The 20,944-nt window shown below is 48.0% G+C and overlaps 1 protein-coding gene and 1 long non-coding RNA gene across 5 annotated transcripts in view; one reads left to right on the forward strand and one right to left on the reverse strand.

The window, feature by feature from the left end:
• Positions 1-5,564: 5,564 nt before the first annotated feature.
• LOC123455075 lies at positions 5,565-17,271 on the reverse strand. Its single transcript, XR_006633660.1, has 2 exons — positions 17,041-17,271; positions 5,565-5,927 (listed from the first exon to the last, which is right to left on the reverse strand). It is a non-coding gene; the product is annotated as an uncharacterized LOC123455075 (long non-coding RNA).
• Sephs1 (selenophosphate synthetase 1) overlaps positions 16,684-20,944 on the forward strand; it is a 31,837-nt gene continuing 27,576 nt past the window's right edge. Inside the window, exons 1-2 of one of the 4 annotated variants that reach the window (XM_045134860.1) lie at positions 16,684-16,783; positions 20,541-20,809. In XM_045134860.1, the coding sequence (XP_044990795.1) occupies positions 20,617-20,809 (193 nt within the window). In that variant the 5' untranslated portion in view covers positions 16,684-16,783; positions 20,541-20,616. Of the gene's footprint in view, positions 16,784-17,639; positions 17,784-18,490; positions 18,512-20,540; positions 20,810-20,944 lie in introns of those variants that run through there. The other 3 variants (XM_045134859.1, XM_045134861.1, XM_045134862.1) reach the window with 3 other exon arrangements.

Here is a 20,944-nt window from a genome sequence, read left to right on the forward strand (position 1 = left end):
AACTGTGGTCATTCTACTGTGATACAGAACACTAAAAGCTCTTTCTACCTGATTGCATTTTGGTATTTATCCAATTTCTCTCTACTCCTTCCTCTCCAGCACCCACTCTTCTCTACTTTTGTGGGATCATCATTTCACACTCCACAATGAGAACAGGTGCTTCTTGTCTTTCACTGGTTATAATGTTTCAAGTACCATCCATATAAAAGAATTCACCTTAGCTGGGCGTGGTGGCACATGCCTTTAATCCCAGCACTCAGGAGGCAGAGGTAGGAGGATGGCTGGGAGTTTGACGCCACCCTGAGACTACATAGTGAATTCCAGGTCAGCATGAGCTAGTGAGACCCCACCTCAAAAAACAAAACAAAACAAAACAAAAATTCATCTTGTTAGTGGGTGAATATGATTTTATTGTAATATGATTTTTATTGATTCTATCATATGGATGCCATGTTTTCTTTATCTATTAATCCATTAAGTATACCACTTTTGGAACTTTCGATTTTTAAAATTAAAGCTTAGCCAGGCATGGAGGTGTGCCAGGATTGTGCCTATAATCCCAGCACTTGGGAGCCAGTGGTAGGAACGTCACAAATTCAAGGGCAACCTCAGCTGCACCAGAAGTTCAAGGTCAGCATGGACTAGATAAGACTCTGTCTCAAGAACAAACAAACAAAATTAAAGGTTTAAACAGGAAAAGGAGTCTGGCTCTTCTTGGCCTCTGTATACTCTGGTGTTTGACTTTTGCATTTCAAGAGTGTCCAGCACTGGACTGAGCATGCAATGAGCCTCAACGTGAGATGTCACTGGGCTGGATTTGCCATGGGGCCATGACAGAGCCTTGGGCTTTCCTAGAAATTTCATTCTGATAAAAGGCTGGACTTTCCTTCACCACTCAGGTGGGGTCCTGGAGTACTGACATTGGGCATGAATACAACAGAGTCATGTGCGTCTCACCACTAGCTTAGCATGTTGTGTTCAAAGATGGAGGTGTTTTTGTGGCTGCTCCAAGGTTTCTAGGATAGGTAGTGGCCTTACTTTTCGACTCCACAAAGATCTGTGCCTAGAAGAGAAGCTCTGGGGACACACGGAAGGCTGGGATGGAGGATGGAGGAGAGACCCGTGCTAGGAAACCGCTCCACGTGGTTCTGGGCTTAGCGCAGATCAGGTGGAAAGGGTGCAGCCGAGAAGGATTCAGACAAGCAAAATGAATTAGAAGCCAGATTGAGTCAAGGGTGGAGGTGAACCTCCCTCTCTCATGAATGGCGGACTCTCCAAGCTAAAACAGGATCCTAAGGCTTGCCCAGCACAACTACCCACCTGCCACTTGGATGGCCCTGCCCAGCATGTGGATAGAAGCAGTCCCCCTCATTCTCTCTGGGGGAAACGGAGTGCTGTGAAAGGAGGAGGACTGGCTGTGCTCAGCTGAATGACAGCCAGGAGCAGAATGCCGCCTGTGTCCCAGCTCGGGGTCCTCCGAGTTAAGATAAATCCTTTGAGGAGGCAAGAGGCTCAGAAGTTCTAGAGTATCCTGAACTACAAAGTAAGTTCAAGACCAGCTTGGATTACATGAGACCCTGATTTAATAAAGCAATAATCTATAATAAGTAAATAAACTGTTCATTAAACTAAAAAACAACTGTTTATTACCCTCCCCTTGTGTTTCTATTTGTTTGGGGTTATTTATTTTGTTTGGGAGTTGGTTTCTTTGTTGTTATTGTTTTGTTTTGTTTGAGACAGCAAGAGAGAGAGAGAGAGAGGCAGAGAGACAGACAGAGAGAGAGAGAATGGGCACACTAGGGCCTGTAGATGCTGTGAATGAACGCCAGCCGTGTGCGCCCCCTTGTGGTGCATGTGCAATATTGCATGCTTGTGTCACTGTGTCTGGCTACATGGGACCTGGAGATTCAAACATGAGTTCTTGGGCTTTTCAAGGATGTGCCTTAACCGCTAAGCCATCTCTCCTGCCCTTGTTTGGAAGTTTTTTTTTGTTTTTTTTTTTTTGTTTGTTTGTTTTGTTTTTCAAGGTAGGGTCTCACTGTAGCCCAGGCTGACCTGGAATTCACTATGGAGTCTCAGGGTGGCCTTGAACTCACGGCGATCCTCCTACCTCTGCCTCCTGAGTGCTGAGTTTAAAGGCGTGTGCCACCACGCCCGGCTTTGTTTGGGAGTTTTTTATGTGTGCATGTGTGTGGTGTGGTGTGTGTGTGGGTTTCCATGCTTGTGTGTGTACAGGATTGTATGTGTATAGGTGATGAGGCCAGTGTTGGATGTCTTCCTCACACTGAACCCAGAGCTAACTCATTCAGCTACTCTAGCTAGCCAGCTTGCGCAATCAGCCTGTCTCTCCCTCCTGAGAGCTCAGATTACAGGTATGTACCACAATGCCCAGCATTTTTACATGGGTGCTGGGGATCCAAATCCATGTTTTCACACCCTGCAAGCACTTTACTGACTGAGCCCCCTATTTTTTGTTCTTTTTTTTTTTATTAAGCAGGAAGTTGTATGGATATATCATATGTTAGTACCATCATTTCTGTTCTCCCTGTCCCCATGCTGCTGGGGCCCTCCTCAGTGGGATTGCTGATGTCCCCCCTAGGTTTGCACATTATGAGAGATGTTGCTGTTGTTGTTATTGTTGTTTATACAGGTTCTCAGTGCTGGCTTGAAACTCATTATACAACCCAGCTAGACTTGGATTTATAATCCTCCTGCCTCAGCCTCCCAAGTGCTTATTACAAGCCTGAACCACCATGACCAGCTCATCTTCTACCTTCTCTGTAAAGTGTTTCAATTCTGGAGGTGCAGAAGCCACATCTAGCTCCTGGACCCTCGCCAGCATAAGGCCTAACACCTTGCCAACCTAGGGTGGATATCAAAAACAGTGCCAGTGGGTAGGATGAACTCACTTTGTACTTACCTCAAGTGGCTCTGGACCAGAAGAGATAATCAAAATGGCACACCTTGGGCAAAGGTTAAACGCTGCCATGGGTTACACATTGGCGACAAAGATTAAGGATGGATAGCTAGACCTTTACTTAGAGAGCAGTGAACTGTAGTTAAGTCTGGAAAACTCTGGAGCCAATTATTACATAATGAGCTCTTAGAGCAGGCAGTAGGCAGTCTTCTGCATCTATCTCTCTGAAAATCTCTTTTCCTTCTCCCCTGTATTCTACCTTCCCCCTCTACCCCCCTCAAAACAATACTACTGGGGGAGTCTGACCTCTAGAAGTTGACCACATGCAGACAGTCCTAAACATTAAGAACTGAAAGAGGATCTATTGTGTTTAATCCAGAAAAAAAAAATGTAGATTAATATACCTGAACCATAAGAATCAGGTCTCTTAGATTCCCAAGAGGCTAGAGATGATGGTGGGTGGTTGGACCTGGCTGGAAGGCAAGGCTTTGTTCTGGTTGCAGGCTCCCCAGGGAGGTGCTATGAACTTATCAGAAGTGGGGCCTAGTGGGAGGTCCTTGCGTACATTGAAACATGCCCTCAAAAGGAATTGTGAGACACCGATTTCTCTTGTCCGGCTGTAGATGTCATCATGTGCGTTCCCACACATCTTGCAATATTATTATCAGCATCATAAGGAGATACGGAAACCCAAGGCAGCCTCTCCAAGCCTATGCGCTACGCCACTGGGCTTTCAGCCTCCCCAAACCAGGAGCTAAGTAAACTTCTTTTCTTCATAAGTAGCCTGTGCCTGGGCTTGTGGCACTGGGGCACAACACAAGCTAATGACGTTGCTTGTCTTAAAAGAAGAGGTGGGGCTGGAGAGATGGCTTAGTGGTTAAGCGCTTGCCTGTGAAGCCTAAGGACCCCGGTTCGAGGCTCGGTTCCCCAGGTCCCACGTTAGCCAGATGCACAAGGGGGCGCACGTGTCTGGAGTTCGTTTGCAGAGGCTGGAGGCCCTGGCGCGCCCATTCTCTCTCTCTCCCTCTATCTGTCTTTCTCTCTGTGTCTGTTACTCTCAAATAAATAAATAAATAATTAAAAAAAAAAGAAGAGGTGATGGAATGTTTGAGCGAATGTCCTGGATAATAATTAAAGGTAAGTGGATCCCAAAACCTCAAAGGCGGGCAGAGTTTCAGTAGTTTTGGAAATAATGGGGAAACCTCCACTCGCTTTCATTTATTGAGGCAGAGGGAAGGGAGCGTGAAGATACACTCAAAGAAAATGAATCATTCATTTTCTGATGGTAACTTCAATGATCCAAAAAGAACACTTTCGTAAACCATGGGCACAAACAAAGAAATCTCCATTTCCTAGCCCTAAATACAAATACAGTTTTGTGCTTAAAAAAAATCAAATTGTAGGCTGGAGAGATTGCTCAGTGGTTAAGGAGCTTGTATGCAAAGCCTAACAACCTGGATTCGATTCCCCAGGACCCATGTAAAGGAAGATGCACAAGGTGGCACATGTGTCAAGAGTTCGTTTGCAGCAGCTAGAAGCCCTGGTGAGTCCTTTCTCATTCTCTCTCCCTTACTCTCTCTCCTTGCAAATAAATAAATAAAAATGTAAAAAATGTATCCAATCCCAAACCAAGTGTGGTGGCACATGCCATTAATCTAGGAGACAGAAGTAGGAGGTTTGCTGTCAATTGGAAACTAGCCTGGAGCTACAGAATACATCCCAGACTGCCTGGACTAAAGTGAGACCCTACCTCAGGAGAAAAAAAATCAACTCCCAGCTGGACATGGAAGCACATGCCTATATCTCAACACCTGGTAGGTACAGGCAGAAGAATCAGAAGTTAAGGTCATCCTCAGCCACATATCAAGTTCAAGGCCAACCTAGCTGTCATGAATAAGTTCATGTGTTTTGAATGCTTGGTTCCCATCTGGTGGCAATTGGGAGGAGGAGCCTTGCTGGGGGAAGTGTGTTCTGGGATGGGCTTTGAGGTGTTATAGCCAAGGCCCCCTTGCAAGAGTTCAGCTCGCTCTCTTGCTGCTGTGGTAGAGGTGGTGTCCAGCCTCTGCTCCCTCCCCTCTTTTCCTGCCTTCATGAAGCTTCTTCAGAATCAGGCATTTTGTCTCAGCAGTGCAAAGGTAACTACAACACTGGGCCACATGTCTCAAAACAACCATTAAAAAAAAAAATGGAATCCAGGCTGGAGAGATGGCTTAGCAGTTAAGCACTTGCCTGTGAAGCCTAAGGACCCCGGTTCAAGGCTCAATTCCCCAGGACCCACGTTAGCCAGATGCACAAGGGGCACATGCGTCTGGAGTTTATTTGCAGTGGCTGGAGGCCCTGGCGTGCCTATTCTCTCTCTGTCATTCTCAAATAAATAAAAATAAACCAATAAAATTTTTAAAAGATGGAATCCAAGCCGGGCATGGTGGCATATGCCTTTAATCCCAGCACTTGAGAGGCAGAGGTAGGAGGATCACCGTGAGTTCCTGAGTTCGAGGCCACCCTGAGACTACATAGTGAATTCCAGGTCAGCCTGAGCTAGAGTGAGACCCTACCTCGAAAAAAAAGAAAAAAGAAATCCAATAGCAGACATCAGGGTACAGCTACTGTGATCTTTGTGCTCCACGTGGAATGTGCAGAGCCAAAATTTCAGAAAGCATCTTATTATTGATCATTTCCAATGAAGAGTAGCACCTCACTCTGCCACATTTGAGGCACGAGTCTGTCCGTCTTCATCAGCGCAGATGTCTCTCGTGTTGGGACTTGGGCTGTGTTTGATCCGTGTGTCCTGACACCATTCTGCCACAGCATGTGGTCGGATGACCTTTCAGTGCCGAAGCACAAGGCATGGGGCACAGTTAACAGCCTGAGACTGGGGACAAGGCGACCACCCAGAGGGGATTTCTTCCAGTCCTTTTCTCTATTTAGAAAATATTTAATCATGACTCAAAGTTCTTGAGTTCTTTTTTCTTGTTCAGAAAGCTACGGTTTGCTGAAGATCATAAAAGGCCTGGAATGAAAGTGAATGACTATTATTAAAATTAGTGAAGCCTTAATGAAGTAACAGAATGGTAATGTACTCCTTACAGGTCACATTTCTCCCTGAAATCAAAATTCTGTTCTCCCACAGCACTTATGTCCATATTACTCTGTTTGGGCATCATAGACCCCTGGCATAGAGCAGCTGGCAAAATGGAAGCAGTCCCCTCTCAGAAACATCAGGAGGCACAATTTTGCACATCATGTCACATGGTTCATTGCTTTCCCTCCTCACCTCTGAGTTACAAAACAAAATCTTGAAGCATGGACTTAGTACTCTTAGCCCAAGCAGCTTTCACTGACTCAGATTCTGACCTGTTCGTGGCACCCCCCCTCCCCCACCCCCGTCCCATCCCCCAACCCACCCCCCACCCAGCCCAGGCCAGGAGGAGTAGGGCTTACTTAGTAAGAGGTCATGCTGTTAGCGAGTGGTTAAAAAGTGAAAAATGATATTTAATTTATGCATTTTAATTCTTTCTTCCACTCCACCTTTCTTTTTTATATTTTTGTGCGTGCATGTGTGTGTGTGTGTGTGTGTGTGTGTGTGTGTGTGTGTGATGTGGTTTGTATGGTGTATGCACCACTGAGGGTCACTCCACAGCCAAGGATGGAGTGGAACGTGGGGGTAAACCGCTCCATTGCTTATCTGCCTGGTCTTGTTTTGAGCCAGAGTCTCCCTTTTTTTCAATCCTGGAGCTTGTAGGGCTCTGAAGATTCTTGGATCTGCTCCCCTGCAGGACTGGGGCTGTGGGTGCGTGTGGCCGTGCCCAGCTGTTTTACATGGGATCTTTGGAGATGTGAACTGGGAAGTCTCAGGACCACCCTCACGCTTGTCTAGGAAGCACTTTTCCCTGCTGAGCCATCTCTCCAGCCCTGTTGTTGTTTGATACAAGGTCTTACTATATAGCCCAGACTAGCCTTGAACTCATGGTCCTCCTGCCTCAGTTTCCCAAGTACAGGATTAGAGAAGTACAGTAGCATGTTCGGCTCAGAAGTAATATTTGAAAGTAGGGAGAAAGTATTTATGCTATTAAAGAAAAAGAAAAAAAATTGGTCTTTCAGCTATTTCCAGTTTCATCAGGATTTGGATTACCTGGAAATTTTCATAGCAGGCAAAAACAGTGCCAGTTCCTTTTATATAGATAGGGATCTGAAATTTTTGTGCATGGAAGAGTGAAACTGATCTGGAAAAGTACGTAGTTAAGCTGGATGTGAGGGTGTACACCTGTCACCCCGGCACTTAGAAGGTGGAAACAGGAGGATCAGGAGTTCAAGGTTATCCTCAGCTACAGAGAAAATTTGAGGCCAACCTAGGCGACATTAGACCTTGTCCTAAAGAAAAGGGAACACCCCTCTCTAAACAAGGATGGGAGATGTCTAGGAGAGAATAAAGTCCTTGCCACTCAAACCTAAGTAACCAAGTTCAATCCCCAGACCTCACACAAAGAACTCTGGTGGCTTTCTATAATCCCAGCATGCTTGTGGCAGGATGGGAGGTAGAGACAGGAAATTTTTCTGGGAAGCTAAGAGGGACCCCGCTTTACACACACACACACACACACACACACACACACACACACACACTAAATAATAAAAACAGAATGCAGTTTGTTTCTTTAAAAGCAATAACAAAACAAGAGCAAAAAGAAAGCATGCAGTTAGTTAAAAAAAAAAAAAAATACTACCCCTTAGCAAGGCCTAGAGGAAAACAGAGTGGGTCCTCAGAAGATCATGATGCAGCCTAGAACTTACCTTAATGGTCTTATTCTTGGGGTGTGTGTGTGTAAGCACAAACATGTATACATGTTCATATGTGTGTGTGAGGTTCACATGTGCTCGTGTGCATGTGGAAGCCAGATGTCCATGTCAGGTACCTTGCTCTGCTACTCTCCACCTTATTTCCTGAGGCAAGGGCTCTTACTGAAGCCCTGGCTCACTGATTTGGCTAGTCTAGCTAGCAAGTTTCCCAAAGGATCTGCCTGTCTCTACCCAGGCTTATGGTCAAGTGCCACTGTGCGCAGCATTTGTGCAGATGCTAAGGAAACAGAAAGCATCTTGCACATCTCCTCAGCCTCTAAAAAGTCTTGTTCTGTTACAGCATCAGCCCACGAGGAAAACGGTGGCTTTCAGGACAGTGGGCAGTTCCAGACACACACTCTCCCACGTCAAGTCCTCATCCTTCCAGGCTTGTCTTGGCCCTAACCTTCTGGCCTCTGGACCTCTTGGCTTTGGATCTGAACTATGCCTCCCCTTCAGCAAGGTTCTCACACTCGACACCACTGAGCAGAGCTGGGCCGGGTCTAAGGACTACAAAACCAGATCGACTGGACAGGAAATGGTGGTTGTGGTATGGAAATCATCAGTCTCCAGGACCACCCAGTGATTAACCCAGTGACCTTTTTGTTTTGTTTTGTTTTGAGAGAGAGAGAGAGAGAGAGAGGTAGGGAGGGAGAGAATGGGCACACCAGGGCCTTTCAGCTGTGGAGAATGACCTCCAGATGCATGTGCCCCATTGTCCCCACTAGCATCACTGGTGTGTCTGGCTATATGTGGGATCTGTAGGATTCCAACAGGGGTTCTTGGGCTTTGCGGGCAAGCACCTCAACCGCTAGGCCATCTCTCCAGCCCCGAGTGAACTCTTTTTAATTTGTCCTCCGACTTCACCATTTCATCAACATAAGTTTTTCCTAGCAGTTTACAATTGTCTTTGTCCTCGGATTCCAGAATGCAAACTTCCTGCCATTCCTATCATGGTACAAGCAATGAAGGAGACACAGGGAGACAAAGATATGCATCAAGTCTTCAAGGTTCTCATGGTTTGATGGGGAGCGTGGAAGAGACACACTGGGCCTGTGGAACATCGCTGCAACTCCGCAGGAAGGGTTCTGTGAGAACTGTACAAGGCACAGAGTTGCACACAGCATGACGTATGAGCTTCCTATGGCTGCTACGACAAACAACCATAAACTTTGCTGCTTAAAATGCTAGCACTTGGGGCTGGAGAGATGGCTTAGTGGTTAAGGCACTTGCCTAGGAAGCCTAAGGACTCAGGTTTGATTCCCCAGTATCCATGTAAGCCAGATGCACAGTGGCACAGGCACCTGGAGTTCATTTGCAATGCCTAGAGGCCCTGGCATACCCATTTTCTCTCTAGCTGCCTGCCTCTCCCTCTCTCTCTCTCTCAAATAAATAAATAAAAATAAAGTATGAAGAATGTTAACTCTTGGGCTGAAGAGATGGCTTAGCGGTTAAGCGCTTACCTATGCAGCCTAAGGACCCTGGTTTGAGGCTGGATTCCATGTAAACCAGAAGCACAAGGGGACACACGCATCTGGAGTTCGTTTGCAGTGGCTGGAGGCCTTGATACGCCCTCTCTGCCTCTTTCTCTCTGTCTGTCACTCTCGAATAAATAAATAAAAATAAACAAAAATATTAGCTCTTGGGCTGGAGAGATGGCTTAGCGGTTAAGCGCTTGCCTCTGAAGCCTAAGGACCCCGGTTCGAGGCTCGGTTCCCCAGGTCCCACGTTAGCCAGATGCACAAGGGGGCGCACGCGTCTGGAGTTCGTTTGCAGAGGCTGGAAGCCCTGGCGCGCCCATTCTCTCTCTCTCCCTCTGTCTTTCTCTCTGTGTCTGACACTCTCAAATAAATAAATAAATAAAAATTAAAAAAATATATTAGCTCTTAAGTGTTTCCTAAAGGTGTATCTCTCCATAAATGGTTTGGTCCTAGCCCACAGTACTGTTGAAGAGTGGTGGAATCTCGAGAACATGGGAGCTAGTAGGAAGCCTTGAGGTCACTGGGGCTGTTCCCTTTGACGGTATGTACAGTGGGACCCCAGGATCTTTCTCTGTCTCTCTTTTTTGTTTGCTGGCTCACCATGAAGTGAGTGATTTTCCTGTGATACATACTCCCACCATGATATGAGATCTTTTAGTGCAAACCAATCATGGACTATGACCTCCAAAATTGGGAGTCCAAATAACCCTTTTCTCTTCATGAGCTGTTTATGTAAAGCTGACTGACCCAGATGAGCATGAGTTCCCCATGGCTGCTGTAACAAGATGACACGTTGATTGTCTCATAGGTCTGGAGGTCAGAAGTACAAAATGGATTGGCATCACAGTGCTTCTTCTGGAAGTCCAGGGGGAAATCCATTCTGGATTCTCCTGTACCTTTTTTCTTTATAAGGACCCTGTTGCAGTCAAGTTCGCACTGCTGGTAGAAATCATTTGACCAAGATCAGTTTTGGGGGAGTGGAAAAAGGTTTATTTTGGCTTAGAGACAAGAGGGGAATCTTCTTGGTAGCAGGGGGAAATGATGGCATGAGCAGAGAGTAAACATCACCCCCTGGTCAACATAAGGTGGACAATAGCAACAGGAGAGTGTGCCAAACACTAGCAAGGGGAAACTGGCTAAAACACCCATAAGCCCCCACCCTCCACCCCAACAATACAGTGCTTCCAGGAGGTGTTAATTCCCAAATCTCCATCAGCAGGGAATCTAGCGTTCAGAACACCTAAGTTTATGGGGGACACCTGAATCAGACCACCACAGACCCTTAAGATAACATTAAGCCCAAAGGTAGAAGGATCATGGTGAGTTCAAGGCCACCCTGAGACGACATAGTGAATTCCAGGTCAGCCTGAGCTAGAGTGAGATCCTACGTTGAAAAAAAAGAAAGAAAGAAAGAAAGAAAGAAAGAAAGAAAGAAAGAAAGAAAGAAAGAAAGAAAGAAAGAAAGAAAGAGAGAAAGAAAGAAAGAAAGAGAGAAAGAAAGAAAGAGAGAAAGAAAGAAAGAAAGAGAGAAAGAGAGAAAAGAAAAGAAAAAAGTGTAAATCCGGGCATGGTTGCACATGTCTATAGTTTCAATTACTCAGGAGGTTGAGGCAGGAGAATTTAGAGTTCAAGGCCAGCCTAGGTTACATGGAGAATTCCAGACCAGCATGAGCAACTTAGCAAGACCCTGTCTCAAAATAAAAGTTACAAAAAGACAGAGGAGATAGCTTATTGGTAGAGGTCTTGACTAGCATGCCTGAGCGTTGGGTTAATACTTAGTACCATTTAAAACAAACAAAGATCCTTTGTAATTTGTGGTAATTATGCTTTTCTTTCTAATACAAAAAAATGTATAAAAATAAAAATTTGAAAAGGCAAAAATAAAATAAAATAAAGATAAAACAAATGAAGAGGAGGGTAAACCCTGGAAGAAGACCCTCTCAGCCAGGTTTCCATGGGCTCCAGACTCAAGGCAGCTCACTGGCCTCACTGCTCCCAGCTGGGCACTGTGGCAGGGCTGTCCAAACCATGGAAGCCTGGCCCTCCTCAGCTTCCACTTGAAGCTACAGTGTGCAGCCCACGAAGAGCATCTCACCAGGTCACCTCCTGCCTGGTCCCCAGGGCTGCTCTGCTGATCCCCAAAGTTCCGAGTTTCTTTGAGCCAGGGAAGGAACAAGCAGGAGAGCCAACCCTGGCAGGAGAACCTCAACTTAAGGAGGATAGCAGGTAGTGGGTGAACAGCTCATCCTCCCTTCCTGCCAGTGGTACAGACATAAGGGAGCAGATTAATTTTCTCTTGCCTTGACAATAAATTACCACAAGCTCCCCCACCTTGAATTGTTATCTGACAATCCTATGGTCCACAAATCTGATTATCATCCGAGTGATAATCGGACTAGCTTGGCGCAGAGCCGAGGTAGAGGTCCGTGCAGGAAGCTTTCCACTCTGGAGGTTGGGTCATGGAGTAAATGGGCTCCCTGGCCTTTTCCTCCTCCCCAGGCAGCTGTTTCCTTGATTCGGGACCCCTTTCCTCCATGTTCAACACTCCAGCATTGGGCCAGAGTCTTCTCATGCGGCCATCTCTCTGGTTCTTTTAATTTCCATCTCTTCCTGTTTTGTTTTGTTTTTTTTATATTTTTTTTAATTTTTATTTATTTATTTGAGAGCGACAGACACAGAGAGAAAGACAGATAGAGGGAGGGAGAGAGAATGGGCGCGCCAGGGCCTCCAGGCCTCTGCAAACGAACTCCAGACGCGTGCGCCCCCTTGTGCATCTGGCTAACGTGGGACCTGGGGAACCAAGCCTCGAACCAGGGTCCTTAGGCTTCACAGGCAAGCGCTTAACCGCTAAGCCATCTCTCCAGCCCCCTGTTTTGTTTTTATATCCAGGGCCACATGTATCCTAGGCAAGCCTTCTAACCCTGAGCAACATCCCCAGACCTGTTTTTATTTTTTATTTTGAGGCAGGGTCTCAATAAGTTGTCCAGGTTGGCTTTGAACTTTCTCTGTGGCCCAAGCAGGCCTTGAACTTGAATTCTCCTACATTAGCCTCCCAAGTAGATGTAATTACAGGCCTAGGCCATGTCTGTCTACTTATTTTTTATTTATTGTCAGGGTCTCACCATGTGGCCCAGGCTGGTCTCAAACTCATGATTCTCCTGCTTCTGCTTCCGAAGTGCTGGACTGAAGGACTCAGGAACCAGATGGAGGCTTCAGAGTCCTCAGTAGGCCTAAGTTTCTGTTTCTGGCAAGGTCTAAGGTTTTATCTTCTAATAAGGGTGGGTTTAACACTTACTGGAAACTGATTATGGCATACATTCCTGTAGTCATAGATAAGTTCAATTGCCATAGCCCCAGCCCGCCAACTTTGCCTGCCAAAATCCTAAGCCAATCAGAAGAGAACACTGTTTAAATCAACCAATCACGTACCCGTCCCCTTCTTCTATGTTCAAATCCCTATAAAAACCCCACCCTCCCGCTACTAAGGGCTCTTGTACGGAACCACTGAAGCTCCTTGCCCTTGAATACATGTTTGGTTCTCCTTGGTGGTCACTGGGGGTGCCGAGAACTGGGCATAACAGAATCACAGCTTTGTGTCTCCATGTTCAACTCCCTTTTCTTTTCTTATTTTTTTTAGTTTTTTGAGGTAAAGTTACACTCTAGTCCAGGCTGACCTGGAATTCACTATGTAGTCCCAGGGTGGCTTTGAACTCATGGCAATCCTACCTCTGCCTCCCAAGTGCTGGGATTAAAGGCTTGCGCCACCACGCCCAGCTTTTTTTATTGTAATATACTTATTGATTTATTTGACAGAGAGGGAGAGTGTGAGCATGCACACCTGGGCCTCTTGCTGCTGCAGATAAACTCCAGATGCATTTGCCAGTGTATCTGGCTTTATGTGGATACTGGGGGATTGAACCCAACCCAGTAGGCTTTGCAAGCAAGCACCTTAACTGATGGGCCCAGATCCCTTTTCTTAATAAGACACCAGTCATTGGATTTAAGACAGTTTCTAATTCACCCTGAATCATTTAAATTTGGTTTAATCTGTAAACACCCTAAATCCACTAGGCTTTTTGTGTTGTTATTGAAAATGGTGGGAATGGAAGCCAGAGTGATATAAATGTTGGATAACCACTCTACCACTAAGCTAAATCCCAGTAGACCCTCTTTCTTTCTTTCTTTTTTTGTTTTGGTTTTTCAAGGTAGAGTCTCACTCTGGCCCAGGCTGACCTGGAATTCACTACATAGCCTCAGGGTGGCCTCGAGCTCATGGTGATCCTCCTACCTGTGCCTCCCCAGTGCAGAGATTAAAGGTGTGCGCTATCATGCCCCGCTTTCTTTCTTATTTATTTTTCCAAAGTAGGGTCTTGCTTTAGTCCAGGCTGCCTGGAACTCACTCCATAGTTCCAGGCTGGCCTTGCACTCACAATGATCATCTTACCTCTGCCGCCCTCTGCTGGGATTAAATGGCCTGCACCACCTCACCCAGCTTTTTCTTTTTAAAAATATTTTATTTATTTAATTATTTATTTGAGAAAGAGGCAAATAGATAGAGAGAGAATGGGCATGCCAGGGCATCCAGTCATTGCAAATGAACTTCAGACACATGTACCACCTTGTGCATCTGGCTTACATGGGTACTAGAGAATTGAACCTGGGTCCTTAGGCTTTGCTGCCAAGTGCCTTAACCACTAAGCCATTTCTCCAGCCCTGCATTTCATTTTTTGAAAAATTTATTTATGACACAGGAGGAAGGGAGAGAGAGCAAGAAAGAATGGGCATGCCAGGGCCTCTAGCCATTGCAAAGGAACTCCAGATGCATGTACCACCTTGTGCATCTGGCTTTATGTGAACGAACCTGGGTCCTTAGAGGCTTTGCAGGCAAATGTTTTCATTGCTGAGCCATCTCTTCAGGACAGTTGAGGCTAATTTTTTCTTTCTTTCTTTCTTTCTTTCTTTCTTTTTTTTAGGTAGGGTCTCACTTTAGGTCAGGCTGATCTGGAATTCATTATTTCACTATGTAGTCTCTGGCTGGCCTTGAACTCACGGCGATCCACTTTCTCTGCCTCCCAAGTGCTGGGATTAAAGGTGTGTGCTACCACGCCCTGATAGTTGAAGCTATTTCTAAATAAAATTATATTCACAGGCAACCAGAGGTAGGACTTCAACATATCTTTTTGGGAGGACAACTCAACGCCTGCTAGTGTACGGGAATCCTGGACACCCTGACCAAGTCCCTCTTTAGGTGTTGTTGGTCAATTAGTGTTTTTAATAAACCACAGCCAGGTAGTACAACCAAGGGGACTACCTCTCAGGTGAAGCTAGTAGATCTTGAGAACCCTAGGGAGGAGGCTCCCTGGAAGGGCTTCTGGGGTGCCCTCAGAAAAAAGACAAGTTGGCAGGAGAAAGGCTGACTAAGGGGAAGTCAAGAGCAAAGTAGTACACAGGAGTAAAACATCATCTAGGGCAAAGGGCGGGGAGGGCTGAGGGCTGCGGAATTAGCTGGACCCACAGTGCAGCAAGGCCCCAATGACACAAGGCATCTGTGGTTCAGTCAGGAATCTACAGCCTAGACTCCAGAGAACTGTAGGGGGGTTGAAATGTAGCTCAGTGGCAGGTCACTTGCTTAGCATTATACCAAGCTCTAGGTCCTAGCACTGTAAGAGACAGAAACTGTTTTTAGGCTGGTAAAGAAGAGTCCAGCCTGGTGGTTCCAGGAAGGATGGGCTGGGTGTAGAGACGCTTGGCAAGAGCTGGTTTTTGGCTCACCCTGGAATCCAAGTTCATGCAAATTCCACGAGCTCCGTCCAAGGCCTCCCCCATTCAGTGCAAATCTAACCTCTCCGAGAGGCTTAAGGTTCCATTTATATGCTGATGAAAGATAGATTTGCATCTCAAACTAGTTTCCTAATTATTCTGAGCATCCCACAGGTGTGAATTCAGCATGTGGAAAGCTGAACTCTCCTACCAATCTTGTTTGTCTCCCAGCAGCTCCTCATCAATAGCAAGACTATCCATTGAACACCCTTCCAGTAGAAACCATGGTGGGGGGCTGGAGAGACTGCTCAGTGGTTAAAGGCATTTGCCAATAAAGCCAGACTGCCTGGGTTCAAATTCCCAGTGCTCCCATAAAACTAGATGCCCAAGGTGACGCATCTGGAGTTCTTATGTAGTGGCAACAAGGCCCTGACACTCTCAACCTATCTCTGCTTACAAATAAATATTTTATTATTTATTTATTTGAGAGAAAGGCAGAGAAAGAGAGAGAGAGAGAGAGAGAGAGAGGGAGGGAGGGAAGAGAAGAGAAGAGAATGGCACTCCATGGCCTCCAGCCACAGCAAACAAACTCGAAGCATGCGCCCTCTTGTGCATCTGGCTTATGTGGGTCCTGCGGAATTGAACCTGGGTCCTTTGGCTTTGCAGGCAAGTGCCTTAACTGCTAAGCCATCTCTTCAGCCTGCAATTTAAAAAAAAAAAAAAATTGTGGTGGGAGGGGGCATCTGAAGCTTCTTCCTCTCAGACACATGAAATCACAGCAAACCATTGCCTGTGGCTACAACCTTCCTGCTTTCAGTTCAAGTACGTCTTGCAGGCTTAGTGTAGGCTGCAGTTAGCAGTCACCCCTTAACCAGAATGTGGCTGCCTTGTCTCCTCTGGGAGTGAACATCCTCCAACACTGTCACTCACTAAAATTGCTTAGTGTAACACACAGATACTTGATATGGAGTCCTGATGGCTTCTGTTGTGTCTTGTTTCTCACATATCCCAAAGCGTATTCCTAATTGTGAAATCTTTTGCTTAAAAATTCACTTTTGGGGCTGGAGAGATGGCTTAGCGGTTAAGGTGCTTGTCTGCTAAGTCTGAGGACCAAGATTCGATTCTCCAATACCCATGTAAGCCAAATGCACAAGGTGGTACATGCTCCTGGAATTCGTTTGCAGTGGCTAGTGGCCCTGGCACACACGGTCGGTCTCTCTCTCTCTCTCAAATAAAAGTTTACAAAGTTACTTTTGGCTAAGATTAAGTGGAAAAAAGGGAAGGGTCACATTGTTAAAAAATGAAAAATTAATCTTAAAAGGGGGAGACGGATAAAGCTGCTGCCATAACCCTTCAACGTTTCTGGAGCTCTAGAGTGGATGGCTGGTGATGTTGTGCGCCGATCCGCAGCTTCGTTAAAGTCTCGCACTTTGATCCGGGAGCTACTGTGTCCTCCCCAAACGTATTGTGGAGAACAGACACAAAGACAGCAGCCTGTGTTCACCTGCATCGCTTCTGAGCCGCTAGATTCGAACCTTAGGAAACCAGCAAACAGGTATTTCAAGAACGAAAAGGGTGTCTGCGTAGCGTGCAAACCTGAACACCCTCATAAAAGCTCGTCTCCCCAACATTTCTGCTCCCAGATGGTTTGGAAAATGCTGGCCAACTCCAAAATTTGGACTGGTGTTTCTTCACGCCCCTCAGCTTTACGGGAAGCTCTACAAGATGTCAAATGGGAGCGTTTTGCTTTTTGTGCATCAACAAAGTGGAAACCCTAAAGTTATTTCAGGTGAGCAGCAACCCCAATGTCAACTGCAGCACACCGAAACGCAGTCTGCCATGTTTACTGGGACATGTAAAGAACAAACGATGTCACCAGACATCCGTAAGCCGCTCCCCCACCCCCACCCCCGCTTCACACCCCCAAGACTTTCCGACCAACACATCAAATATTTAAGAAACTCTGCAGGGCACTGGCATTCCCTGGGACTCCTGTGAATTCCGGAGCCACGCTAAACAATAGGTAAAAGAAACGATGGGAGTCACCCAGTGCCGTTGGTTTTTTCAAATGTCTCACTGGACCAGAGGCGCTTATCCTCGGCTCCCGCTCTTGTGCAAATTCTCTCTTTCCTCGGTCATTGTCTCACAGCAGCCTCCGGCCGGTCGGATCCGGGAGCGGGCACTGCATCACCCCGTGGGCGCTGCGGGATCGCGCCCGGCCAGGTCGTGCAGACACCGTCCCGGCTCTTGCAAGGCGGTCGGAGGAGGGAAGAAAAAAAAAAAAAAAAAGTAGGTGGCCCTGGCGCCCAGAGCTGCTGCCAATGCAACTCGCAACTTTTGAAATCCATCCTTTTTTTTTTTTTTTTTTTTTTTTTGCATCACACAACGGATGCCACCGCTCCTGGGGTCCTGGGGTTTGCAACCCCCCACCCCTCCCCCGAGACCAATCATTGCCGCGCTCGGGCCTGCACAGCGCCCCCGCCCCCTTCCCCCGGCCGCACGCCAGCCACCGGGCCGGAGCGGCCCGCAGCCTCTCGAGAGGAGGGGGGTCCGCTCTTAAAGGACCCTTCCGCCCGGAAGGCGGGAGCGCGGCGGCCGGGTTCCCGCAGGGCCCCGCACGCACCCCGCCACGCCGAGCCCCGCGCGCCGCCCAGGCCGCCGCCGCCGCCGCCGCCGCCGGGAGCTGCATTTTTATTCAGGCGACGCTTAAGGGAGCCCGCCGCGCCCGGTGCATTGTGGGAGCGCCGCGGCCCGTTTTCGGGAGGAGGCGGAGGGCGCAAAGCGAGCCGGTAAGCGGCGGGCCTGGCGAGGGGGGGCGAGACAGCAGGCTTAAAGGGGAATATCGGTCCGCAGGCCCCCCGCGGCGGCCGTTGCAAATCCCCCTCCGGGCCGCCCGGGACGGCCGGGGAACCGTGCACGGCGCTCCTGCCCAGCCCTGCCTGGAGAGGGGCAGAGCCAAGGGCTTGGTGGGGCCGCTTTAAAAAGAAGCACCGCCCGCGCCGCTGCCGCCGCCGCCGCCGCCGCCGCCACCGCCGCGCGCGCGGGGCCGGGGAAGGAAGGAGGGAGGAGGAGGCGGGGAGCAGTGGAGGGGGAGGGCGGCGACGCAGGGGTTAATCTTTTCGCCCGCCGACATTTTCGTGCGGCGGCGGCGGCGGTGGCGGCGGCGGCGGCGGCGGCGGGGTCCCGTGCGCGCGCAGCGCCGGCCGAGCAGCCGGTCCCGTCGCCCCTGGCGCGGCGCCCGGGCCTGCCCGCCGCCCCCCTTCCCCCACGGCCCGCGCCCGCCGGGTCCCCGCGGCCGCCGTCCTCGGACGCCCGGGCCCAGCGGGATGACCCTGCCGGCCGCGCCGTCCACGCCGGGCCGCGGCGCACAAAGAGCGCGGCCCGAGCCCCGCGGCGCCTTTAAAAGCGGCGGCCCGAGCCTGAAGGTGTCCCGGGCGGCGGCGGCGGCGGCGCGGGGCTCATGGAGCGCGCGGCGCCGGCCCCGGGGCGCCCGCCCGGGCCTGGGGGCTGCGGCTAGGTAGGTCCCCGGCGGCGGCGCCCGGCGCCCGTCCCCGCGCCGCGCCGCGCCACGGAAGGGTTAAGCGTTCTTTACATATTCATGGCATTGTTTTAAAGCTGTAAACACGCGCCTTCTGGGTCCGCGTTGACTCGGGTGCCCCCTTGAGCGCCCTTCGCTCCGCTTTCTCCTCCCCTCCCGTCGCACCCCGTTTGCATTACAGGAATTCCCCCCCCCAAAAAAAAAATGTTTAATTCCCCGTCAGGTTGGGATGTGAATCTGTGACTTTTCTCCCCCCTCTTATCATTCCACTTGGAGTGTTAACGCTGCGGAGCGTTTTCTTGATAAAAGGTGTTTGAAACTTTCTTCCCTCCATGCCCCCCCCCCATCACCAAAGTATAGGAAAATATACATTTTAAATCTGGAAGAAAGTTAATCTCCAAAATGCTTCTCCTTTTGATGGGGATTGATAGAGGAAAGTAACTGGATGCCTTCTGTGTTCGAGTGAGGCGGGCGTTAAATCCCAAGGCATTTTGCGACGCGGTGGGGGGTCCAAACCCTTCGAGGTTGAAGAGTTAGTCAGACATTTTCCCAAACTAAGACGGCCTCGAAAGATGACTGTCCCAGGCACTTGCCTGGATGCACTGCTCTCTTTGGGCACGTTGGTTTCTCAGCCTGGCATGTGAAGTTCGTACCTGTACTTGCCTGCTGAAATCGTTATTGCTCATCCCTTATTATTATTTTTGCTTGTAAAGTCGGTTTGGATTATTGCCCAAAGTTTGGCTTTGTTAAACTTATTTTTAAATGAGTGATGTGCTTCCTAGGGGATGGGAAACTATATATAAATGGGAGTTATGTTCTTAATCATACATTTTATAGCGGAGACTGACCTTATCTGGAGGTCTGTGCCCTGTAAAGCATCAGTGTGCAGTTTGTAAACCCCAGGAGCACAGGTTGGGTTTTTGCTTTAGCTGGAAAGGAGCTTGTTCCAAGAACGCAACACCGGTACCGAGTACCACAAACCCAGTACCATAAATGCTACCGGTTCATATGATTAAATTTTACTGTTTTAGTTCTGTAGTGAAGTGGTAGTGAGCTTGAGCTTGTCTTGTCAAAGATGTGTGTTGGGCAGGATATTTGCTTTCTAGGAAATAGCACTGCATTAGTATGAGAACTTTCTAAGTACTCTATTGAAAAGCCCTGACTTCCTTTTGCAGTTGTTTTAAGTTGTGTCCTTTAGTGAGGTATTCGGGTTAGTTTTGCATTGTGTGTAGGCTCAGAGGGAAACATTTCTAAACATTTATCCTCTTAGCAATTTCATCAAATGTATTTGTGTGCCATTTTCTGCAGTTTCTGCTAGGCATTTTATTCTGCATAAAAGAGCAAAAGCTACCGAGAGGTTTTCCAGAAAAGCCATTCTTGGTAGGACCTCTACTTTCTAAACCATAGTTCTTACAGATTAATGGGTAACATGCACCCTAGAAAGCCCTTTGGGGGAGTTTATTTGCAGTGGCTAGAGGCCCTGGGGTGCCCATTCTCTCTCTTATCTGCTTCTGTGCCTTCTTTCCCAAATAAATAAATAAAAAGTATATATTTTAAAAAGCCTTGAGAGCTGGGCATGGTGGTGCATGCCTTTAATCCCAGCACTTGGGAGGCAGAGGTAGGAGGATCACCATGAGTTTGAAGCCACCCTGAGACTACATAGTGAATTCCAGGTCAGCCTGAGCTAGAGTGAGACCCTACCTGGAAAAACCAAAACAAAAAAAAAAAAGCCTTGGGGATTTATTGTTCAAGTGGCAGTTGCCACATGAGCTCCGTGGCCCTCAGAGCCACATTTCTAACCCCACTGCCGGCATCATAGGTACCCATGATGGTATTGCCCGCTTTTTAGATGGTCTACTTTAGCTTACCTATCATGACGATGAACAGGGTTCCCAGTGTGGTCTTGGTGACTACAGCTTTTGTTATGTGTCCCTTTACCTAGGGCGCATTTGCTTGATTCTTGGTAAGTATGAGTTCAGATTCATTTAACTGTGTCTTTGTGTTTTAGGTGGATCGGAAGTAGAAAGCCCAGTTGGTTGTGAGAGAGGACGTGGTGGGGCTGTGAGGTGTTTGGCCCCAGAACCATGTCTGCTCGGGAGTCCTTTAACCCGGAAAGTTATGAATTGGACAAAAGCTTCCGACTAACCAGGTTTACTGAGTTGAAGGGCACAGGCTGCAAAGTGCCCCAAGATGTCCTGCAGAAATTGCTGGAATCTTTGCAAGAGAACCACTTCCAAGAAGATGAGCAGTTTCTGGGAGCGGTCATGCCACGGCTTGGTATGTGAACCCTTGTTTATTGAGTCTTCTACCTTCTGTGAGTGTGGTCACCAACCATCCTTCCGCTTCTCATGGTGCTTTTCTTTTAAAATTTCCCCGGGAAAAACTCGAGAAGCAATCCACTGTTGCTGTGTT

Source organism: Jaculus jaculus, chromosome 15 (assembly GCF_020740685.1).
Source record: "Jaculus jaculus isolate mJacJac1 chromosome 15, mJacJac1.mat.Y.cur, whole genome shotgun sequence".
Taxonomy (NCBI): Eukaryota; Metazoa; Chordata; class Mammalia; order Rodentia; family Dipodidae; genus Jaculus; species Jaculus jaculus.